The sequence below is a fragment of the Paralichthys olivaceus genome, chromosome 5 (assembly GCF_024713975.1).
Source record: "Paralichthys olivaceus isolate ysfri-2021 chromosome 5, ASM2471397v2, whole genome shotgun sequence".
Lineage (NCBI taxonomy): Eukaryota > Metazoa > Chordata > Actinopteri > Pleuronectiformes > Paralichthyidae > Paralichthys > Paralichthys olivaceus.
The window spans coordinates 15,564,652-15,574,362 of NC_091097.1; the positions used below are offsets into that span (position 1 = coordinate 15,564,652).

Consider the following 9,711-nt stretch of genomic DNA (forward strand, 5'->3'; position numbering starts at 1 on the left):
CCAAAGTAAAGGTTCTTTATGTGCATATACAACAATGTGTCATAACTTATACAACAGATACTATTATACATAGATATAATGTAGGAAAACCAAACAAAACAAGTGTTCACTCCTTCTTGATGGAGTAATAAGTATGTGTGTGTGTGTGTGTGTGTGTGTGTGTGTGTGCAAAACAACATAAAACGTCAGCGTACTGCTCTTGTGGTTTCGACGTGACGCAGAAGCATAAACTAGGCTTTGTGTCCGTAAGCGCTGGCATGTTTTTAGCCTAAATGGGCGCGTACACACACTGCACAAGCGCGTGCCTCTACGCTCTCGCCCAAGGGGCAAGTGACGCTATCAGCGACACTCAGCAGTGACAGCAGATATGAAGCGATGCTGCCGTGCACCCTTGAATAGGGTTAGGGGTAGAAACATATGAATGTAATTAAACTAGTGTATACAGTGTCAAGACTGGAACACATATATGTAGTTTGAGGATATTTACAGTGAATGAATTGCACATGAGCGTTTATATCGCACAGACAGAGGAATATTGCACAGGTCAGACTTAAAAATGTGTGTGCAGCATAAAGGTGCCCCTCCGTCGGTATAGTGGTGAGTAGATGACGAGCGGATTTTCATTTTTTGGGGGAAACTATCCCTCTAAGGGGTCAGACATGGAAGTTAGTGCAGAGTCCTCAGAAGGCAAGCTGCGCGAACTTGTGTGTGTGTACGCGTGTTGCGGGATCCCACGTGACAGGTAATGGGTGGGGCTTTTGGCACACCGGATACTTTGGCCTGACTTCAAAACAAGCTTCAGGGATACAGGATGAACCCGAGGCAGCGCAGTGCCTCTCCTAACGAGGTAAATGCTCCACAGCTCACACCAGTTAGCTCCGAACACAGAGCAACAACCAGGAGCTCCTTTCAGTTTGAGAAAGAGCTTTAATCAGGAACCAGCGGTGGAAGCTTCCGCCGTCACGCGGGCTGTTTACTGGGACCACAGTTATGTCGCATTCACAGTCTAGTGGAAGTTTTGCTCCCAGAGTTTGAATGTGACTCAGTCTGTGTGTGTGTGTGTGTGTGTGTGTGTGTAACAAACTGAAGCTGTGTATGAAATCCACAAATGAAGCTGCTGCAGTCCGAAGCGTCTGTGTGTGTTAGCACATACGTTAACTTCATGTGTGTGTGTGTGTTTTCACAGACGCCACAGGTCTGGATCCAAATGTGATGGCCACTCTCAGGGGGAGGTGGGTTCTGTCCATCCTGCTGGTCCATGTACAGACTCCTTTAGCTGCAACAGGTAGACTTTACCGAGGATGAACGTGTGTGCGTGTGTGTGTGTGCGTGTTCAGAGAGAAATATTACCATTTATCCTGTTTGTCCTCTACAAATGTTTTATGCTTCTTACTTTTGTTTTTATCTTTTTCTCTGAAAGTCTATTTAAAGTGTGACACAATTGAAACGTTTTATTATTATTACTTTGCTCAGTAAGCTAACATACTAGTTAGTAACTAGTTCAATAATGGTGCCCACAAGTCAATTGTAATCTACCTATATAGTTTGTTTTGTTTATTTCACAAAAAGCTGGACAATATAGCAATATTGAAATTAAGGCAATATCTTTTTCATCAATAGCAATATAAGAAATCTCTAATATATATTATATAATGCTCATGCATAGTGTAAGCACCATGAGGAGGTATAAGCCTCAGATCATTGATGTACCTACGATTTGTCAAATGTTTTGCTCTTTAACAAGTGGATGTCATTCTCTGCCTGCAAGGTAGAGATTAAAACAACAGCCTTTACTCAAGAGCGACAATATTAGTTTAAAACCTAAAGGAAAATTAGAATATGACATTTTTCATTATTGAATTTTTGATATTGACTGATGTGTCTTTTTTTATTCTTGTTTAATTTTTAGACCAGCCCTAATTTGATACTACATAAATACAAAATACACAAGTTAAATTATGAAAGTAAGCCATAAATCATTACTGGGCTCTACCACACGAAACTAGTAGGCTAACTGTTTATATGAAAACTACAAACTGAAATATTGGAAATAAATTAGGATAATGTTACAGTTGAAAAACAAATCAGAGAGAAGAATAAATGCCATTTTTACAGTATGAATAAGAAATTCTGAGGGAGCTCATTATTATTTAAATCACATGTTTGAATAGCAGAGCATTTCTCTGTCTCTTTTTGTACATGAACATTGACACTGTGGAATCCATTAAATGTGCATTTTCATTCCACAAGTTAACTCCATGGTATACCTGCACTAATAAACAACTCTCCAGTAACATAAACTTCAGATGTTCTATGACGTTCTATGTGGACACAAAGGATGGTTGTGTTTCAAAGCACTGTGGTGAGTGTTTTATGTGCAGGACGTGTTCTCTGCATACGCTGAGGCCATTACACCAAGAAAAACGTATTTTTGATAAAGAATGCCACAATATGCAGGTCACACTCCTGCTGTGCTATCTTATTTGTAGACTGACACTGTGTGATTTTAACAACATTGTTGACACAGAAGAGGAAGTGGTGATACAACAGTGCTGTGCAGTCATTTGAAACCTGAAATAAGTGTTCAGTTCCTGTTAATGCCTGCGACCATGTGCTTCGCTGCAACGCGTTGCATGCAGGTATTGAGCACCACAGGAAGTCTACAGGCTTATGAGAAATGGGTGAAGGTGATGGTCTTGTGACTTAAAAGTATGTGGGCTTCAAGGAATGTGGTTACTTCTATCTGTTGCTTTTTAGCTCTTTTTTTTTTCATTCTTTGCTATTACATAAATTAATCTCCAGAAAAATATACAGTGCATTTGCTCAAATAAAACTGTTGAAGACAAATTGGCCTAAAATATTTTATTTGGTTTAGAGAGATTTTGCATGTTGCTGTTTGTTAAGGTCCTTTAGTTTCACCAGTGTTTCATCTTAGACTTTATGTTATTTTTTATGGCTCTTAATACCCAGGAAGTGTCAGTGTCTTTGCTTGCAGTAACAAATGTGTTTTCTAGATTTGAACATTTTAGTATGCCACTGCCCAAGACCTCACTGCTTTTTGTTCTACTATGTGAGCCAGTGGATGGTTTGTACAATAGGAAATAAAAACCTCTTCAACAAAGTGAAGTATACTAGTTACACCCACCTGAAACAAACAGAGTCTAAAGCAACAATCTATAAATCCTAATGTTGTGAAATTATAATGCTCAGTCTTTGATGAAACGGCTTTTGTTACAAGATCATCTTCATGTCTCATTTAGGTCCTCCTGCTCCTCCCTCTGATCTTGAGTGCTTTAAGCCATGTGATGAGAAAAGCTGCAGTGCAGATATCCACTGTATTTGGGGTCCAGAACCGGACCCTCAGAGAAACACCAGCTACAGCCTGCACTGGGAGCCAACAAACAGCGAGTAATTCCACCCATAACATTGCTTAACCATTTGACATCATAATAGGTTTGATGACAGTAATCTGAATTACAGTATTGTGTAATGTTTTTGTATTACTCCATTTGTCATTTTCTGTTGTCCAGGCAGGGGTATGTGACCAGCCTGAACAACTCAGCAGTTATCTATCGTGAACACTTCCTCAACCACGGACAACTTCGAGTTTGGGTCGAGGCTCAGAACAAGCATGGTTCTGCCAAATCTGAGGGCAAAGAGTTCAACACAGCAGATATCAGTGAGTCTGTTTTTTCTTCTATTACTTTTAGGATCCTTCTTATTCATGAATACAGACAACACAACCAAAGTTAATGTCTCTCTAACAAGCAGAATCAAAATAATTTATTTCAATGTAAAACAAATTATAGTGACTTTGAATTAATTAATTAAAATCTGATTCATATGATATTTTCGAATAACATTGTTTTTACATGTTTTTCTGTCTCCAGTCAAGCCCCCCCCTCCTATTATCGCACTGAAACCGCAGGAGCCATTAGTGATTGAGTGGCATTCCTTCTGTGCTGAGCTGGATCTCTCCATGGAAACCTGTGAAGTCCAATATTGGGTTAAGGGAAACCAAGTTTGGCTTAAGGTGTCTTTTCCTAATATTTTGATATGCATCTTTCCCTTTCTTTGACCAATGCCATCACAATTAAATGCAAGCTTAAGCTCTTTTCCACCTTCAACACAGCATGAGGATGGATACCTTCACACCTATACACTTGACAACCCCCTGCCTTGCACAGTCTATGAATTTCACGTTCGTTGTGCATGTAGCATAGGGTTAAAAAGTAACTGGAGTACAAGCCACAGCTTGAGTGCAGCAAAGGGTGAGTCCTCATGTGTTTCCAAGTTGATAACACTCTATTTGGATCCACTTCAAAATTGTTCTTGATATATCTGTAGCTATGAGAGATATGCCAAACTGCTTGTACTAAATCCTCATTATGTTAGCTGCACATTGGTAGTTGTTGCTAGTTCCTGTAGCTCTATTTGTTACCATACAGTAACTGAATAATAAACACCGTAAATATACATATTTTTATACACAGAGTCCAAATCATTATGTGGATTAGCACAGCAATGTTTTAAAAAGTGAAAAAAAATCCTAGATCTACCCCCTTGGTCAAATATGCTCCAAAAGTGGATTGCTCCTTGGCCCTTCCATCAAGTTACATGAAAATTGGTCCAGTAGTCTTTTTGTAATACTGCTGACAGACACACAGATAAATAAACAACTACGATAAATACTAAGCTGGAGCCAGCAGCCAGTTAGTTTAGCATAAAGACAGGAGAGAGGGGAAATCATCTATCCTGGCTCTGCTTATCTGAATTAACACATGGCAATTCATGGTGACTTTTTTCCTCAAACAAAATGTCTTACGTCATTCAGCCCCTAAAGGCAAATTGGATATATGGATGGACTGTGGGCTATTCCCTGCAAGCTTCAACTGTACTCTAACCTGGAAGGTAGGTAAACAAATTATCCACAATCATTATTCTCTGAGTAGAATAAGTAACTGGAATGTCACTTTTTGCACTCTCACCAATTGCTATCTTCTACTGTTCTTTATCCATCCAGATGCTTCCTTTATCCCAGGCATGCGGTGTCATTGTGGGATATGAAGTTAAACTGTTTTACAATAATTCTACATGGATACTGTTGAATGTGTCTACAGCTGAGCCAAGAGACCTGCTGTGGTGCAATGAGACACAGTGCCACCTTAACCACTCTCTAAAGAATGTATCATCAGTCAGTGCATCAGCCCTCAACTCTCATGGTGCCACAGCTCCATCTCATGTAGCTATGCCAACACCAGGTATTTGTCTCCCAGATTTTATGATGGGGGGTGGGAAGGCAGTTCAGAAGAGTCTTAAGTCCCATTCTCTTTGAAACCTGGTGCTAAAATAATTATACAAACTAACAAAGCATTTGTCTCTTGCTTAGGTAAAGATGAAGATGTAAAAACATTAAACCTCAAGATGAATGAAGCGAACCTCACTGTTACCTGGGATCTGCCCTCGAAGCCCCTCTATAAACTGAAGGAATATGTGGTGCAGTACAAACAAGTGGGGTCACCTCTAGGCAAAGGATTCGATTGGGTCAAAGTGACCAATAGCCAGACCACAGTGTTTTTTGAAGGTGTGTTTCATTATGATCTTTTTATATTGATAACTACATTTTGAGCTTAATATTCTCTCTGTTGTTTTACATGAAGACTGAACCTTTGTTTGCTATTTTTAAAGTGACTTTTTTACTCTGGTGTGTGTCTCCACCTACAGGTCAATTTAACAAGTATACTCCCTTCCAAGTGTCACTGTTCTCAATATCCCACAGCATGACAGTCCGTCACCTTTCATCAGTCATTGGATATTCTCATGAAGGAAGTACGTATTTGTCTTGGGCTCTGTTTCCCTGTGCTAAATCTGAACGCTCATCTCTCCTCAAACTTTCGTGTCCCTTTCTCAATCACTTTTCAGTTCCCTCCAGTCCGCCATCGTTTCAGGCATTATCTATCGGTGACACTTGGGTGACCCTGTTTTGGTCGGCTGTTCCATTATCCAAGCAGAATGGGGTGATCCAGTACTACCAAATAGGTTTAGGCAAAGAAAACGGTAAATACTGTAACAGTTTACAGTATATTGCAATCATTTAATTGCTATAATTTATTTAATTCTATAATTAATTTCTGTAATTAATTTATTATAAGTAATTTGTAAAGAAATTCTTGGGAACTGTTAAACTATATTTGTCTTGGATTATTTTAGCCACATTAGTGGGTCTATGGATGGCAATGTTGGTACGTTTTGGTCTCCAGAGGATATTTCTCATAGATTGTAAATAAAAATGCGCAACATGAGAGTTTCCTAAAAGTGAACCCAAAGCATCTTGCTCAACACTTTGTGGCTGGCTACATAATAGGTCATAAATCCCGCCTCCTTCATGTTAATGTCTGTTTGTTGACCAAACTTAAAAGTCAAAATACAAGTCCTATAAATGATTCTGAAAATAGTTTCTATCATTTTAGGTAGATCATATATATAATGTGTGTCTATGTGCTCATTTTTCCATTTAGTTTGCTTTTAATTAGTAGCTTGTTGTGTGTGTATAGGCGGAACCTCTCTACTGAAGCTCCATCCCTTGATCACTAGACCCTGGCTCCAAATGTGCAAGATAGCAGTGTTCATATCTTTGATATTTTAATGAATACATATATTATTATTGTATAAAAGACAGAAACGATCTGAGTGTTTTGCAAACTGAAGAAATGGGAATGGTTTGTGTCTCTGCCAGCTCTTCTCTAAATAATTGACCTTACTCCAAACTCTTTGTTTCTCCTAGTGAACAATGTGAGTGCATCCCCAAAGAGTCAAAATGAGACTTTTAAACTGAAGCATCTGAGTCCAGGTCAGGATTATGAGGTGTGGATAAGAGCTATGAACAAGGCCGGGCCCGGAGCAAATGCCACCACAACGTTCAAAACTCAACAGAGGGAAAATGATGGTACTGCATCACATCACATTAGTCACATTGAAACATGCATTGGTTAAAATCTCATCCAATTTCTTTCTCTTATTTCAGATTATTTAATACTCAAGCTGCTTCTACTAATGTTTGTGGTTATATGTCTTGTGTTATTCTGGTGAGTTTCTCTTTGTTAGTAAATACATATTGACTATCACAAAATAATTTATTGTTGTTCAACAAATCTATAGAAACAGTGAAAATATTTGAACAAACAATAAAGCATTAGGTTGCTCTAACTGGACTTCACTAATCATGTCTATGAAATATTGATGTGAACATTAAACTAAGGAATATATTAAAGTGCATGTTTTTCCTTAGTTAATCTTTAACACGGTGTGGAAGTTGAGATTCTGAAGTCTCTGTCTTATGCCTCTTTTTAATTTTTATTTTTTTCAGTCTTACTTTTTTGTATGTAGCACTGAACAAAATGTGTCCATGGGTGGCTTATTTGTTCAATGAGAAAGTGCCAGATCCCCGCAACAGCCACATCTTCAGAGGGATGAAGCACCAGGTGAGAAACTGATAGAAATGATTTCTCTTTGAGCCTTGTTTAATGAGAACAGAGTTCACACTGAATGTCGAGCCTGAATAATGCCATTATTTTTGTTTTTCTACTCGTTATGGCTTATCCTGATGTAGTGAAGTCCTGTTTCCTAATATGTGTTTACAAATAGTGGCAAAATCTTATGGGGGGGGGTTACCCATTCAAAGTAGTATAGAAATAGATATAACAGGGTTTCGTTAGGTTCTTAAAAAGTAAAAAAGGCTAAAATGTTATCAACTGAATTTATGTCCCTAAACACTGCATATAAAATACATTTAAGGAATGTCTTAATTGTGTTAATGTTCATTTAAATATACTTCGGTCAAACTTAAAAATATGTAACAGATATTAGCACGCTGTAATAAAACAAATAAGACTAATATGGAACTCAAAACTGATACAAACATCAGAGTTTATCGCAGCACATTAGGCTTGGCTGTGGGAAAGACTATGAATAGTTTTAAAGGTTAATCTCTACTTCTTCTTCTGTTGTGCTTGACATTGATCTTTAGTTGTATTTATCTTGTTTTAAAAAAAAGTCATTGCATTTCACTTGTTAAAACCTGCAGAAACCTTGAGTAAAACCAAGGGACAGTCGATTGATATAAATAGTTTAATGTGTGGGAAACATTTTAAGTGTAAAAGTATTTTTGGTCCTTTTTGAAACTTGCAGGCTGCCACAGTCTAGGTAACTAATTGGAAACACTGGTGTGTGTGATCTTCCCGTAGATTAATGACCCATTTGCTTTGATCTGCATACCCATCCACGAGCCACTTCCCAATATCTCTGTTCTGGAGGTTGTTAAAATCCTGCCTGATGCTTTGAGGTCCACCCCAAAGGAGACCTCAGACCAAGATGAGTTCACTGGGCCATTGGGGAGAGATGGGATTTCACGAATGAACGGCCAAGATGAGCAGAGCAAGGATGCTGTCACAGGGGAGGGTGGCAGGACAGACCGCAGATATGGACGAGAGGAGTACAGCAAGATGGTCGACTCTGATGAGGAGAGGGACAGAGAGAAGGACAAGGATGATTGTTGGAGCTCATCAGAGGAAGACCAGTTTACATCAGGTTATGAAAAGCACTTCATGCCCACTGCTTTGGAAGTACTGGAAGTTTGATGATGTGTCCATATTGCTCAGTGGACATTTACCTCAAATGTGTTTTTATTATAATGCTGAAATTACATTTTTAGATGATGACCTCTGGGCAGGTTTCTATAGCCTTCCTCTGCAGGACCCTGGAGGCTGGACATGTTTATTCTGATATTTGATTCATGATTTAATCATCATGTTGGTTTCCTGTTTCAGTTACAATATGTGTAGTTCCCCATTTTGTCTTTGTCTTGAGTCTGGTTGTGAGAATAAAAAGCCAAAATATGTTTTTTTAAGAGGCAGAAATTATAAAAATGTTTCTACAAACAGACAATGTGGTGGGTGTGCAGTGAATTATATATTATAACTAAAACAAATCCACATATTAATCCTGGCAGGAACCCTAATATACTTAAGTATGCATGATGCAGGTTTTAAAGATGGCCCATTTTAAATGATATGATCATCAAAATGTGAATATAATATTTCTGGAATGGCGCTCAGTAGATCGCATTGACCTGCCAACCAAACAGTCCTATGTCTGTCCAGGAAAAAGAAAGTAGTGTGATCATCCCATAGACCTCAACACCGAAAAATACAGTTTTGTTATTTATGTAAAGATCCATCATGCAAATGTATGGGACTAATAGAGGATGGTCTTATTAAATTTTATCTTATACTTTATTTAATTAGTTTTCTTTGGCTCATTCAACATCACTCAACAAGGTTTGGTGCAAATCAGTTGAGGACATTTCATGCAGTCGTGTTATCAGACAAACCAACCACAAAGAAAAAAAACCCCACCTGAACATCAGTCGAGGTCACAAAAAAATTAACCAAATGCATTTAAGTTTTATTATAATCTTAAAAAGTTATGTCTGGAATGTCTTGATAAGGCGTGTTCCGCATATGTTGCAAATAATCAGAAACTTTCAGATTATTATATAAAACATTATACAGTCATAATATAAAAAACATCCTGCGGAGATTCGAATTATAAAAGAAAACATTTCCAGGCATTTCATTCAAACGTTAGATTCTTATTTGTGGTTTGTTTATGGATCTAAACTGATTTTGTTTAGTGTGTAAATGTGAAGGCAAA

At 38.1% G+C, this 9,711-nt stretch overlaps 1 protein-coding gene across 3 annotated transcripts; it reads left to right on the forward strand.

Annotated features, from left to right (window-relative positions):
* Positions 1–314: 314 nt before the first annotated feature.
* Positions 315–8,940, forward strand: LOC109639379 (granulocyte colony-stimulating factor receptor-like). 3 transcript variants are annotated; one of them, XM_020102804.2, is made up of 15 exons: positions 315–847; positions 1,187–1,285; positions 3,261–3,408; positions 3,531–3,679; positions 3,891–4,033; positions 4,133–4,271; positions 4,835–4,911; positions 5,024–5,261; positions 5,390–5,584; positions 5,725–5,829; positions 5,923–6,057; positions 6,785–6,946; positions 7,025–7,085; positions 7,367–7,481; positions 8,244–8,940. In XM_020102804.2, exons 2-15 carry the CDS (start codon positions 1,213–1,215, stop codon positions 8,634–8,636), a joined length of 2,133 nt encoding a protein of 710 aa, XP_019958363.2. In that variant the 5' UTR covers positions 315–847; positions 1,187–1,212; the 3' UTR covers positions 8,637–8,940. The 3 variants fall into 3 exon arrangements, with proteins under 3 accessions (XP_019958363.2, XP_069380621.1, XP_019958364.2); XM_069524520.1 differs by having other exon boundaries at positions 361–847; positions 5,725–6,057; XM_020102805.2 differs by lacking the exon at positions 5,923–6,057 and having other exon boundaries at positions 361–847.
* The last annotated feature ends 771 nt before the right edge of the window (positions 8,941–9,711 follow it).

What these genes read in the sequence shown, in the direction of transcription:
- LOC109639379 (XM_069524520.1), top strand. Translation starts at nt 1,213, where the DNA reads ATGGCCACTCTCAGGGGGAGGTGGGTTCTGTCCATCCTGCTGGTCCAT. An exon ending in GACCACAGTGTTTTTTGAAG is followed by an intron (nt 5,585 to 5,724) that starts GTGTGTTTCATT and finishes CTCCACCTACAG; the next exon opens with GTCAATTTAACAAGTATACT. An exon ending in AGGTTTAGGCAAAGAAAACG is followed by an intron (nt 6,058 to 6,784) that starts GTAAATACTGTA and finishes TGTTTCTCCTAG; the next exon opens with TGAACAATGTGAGTGCATCC.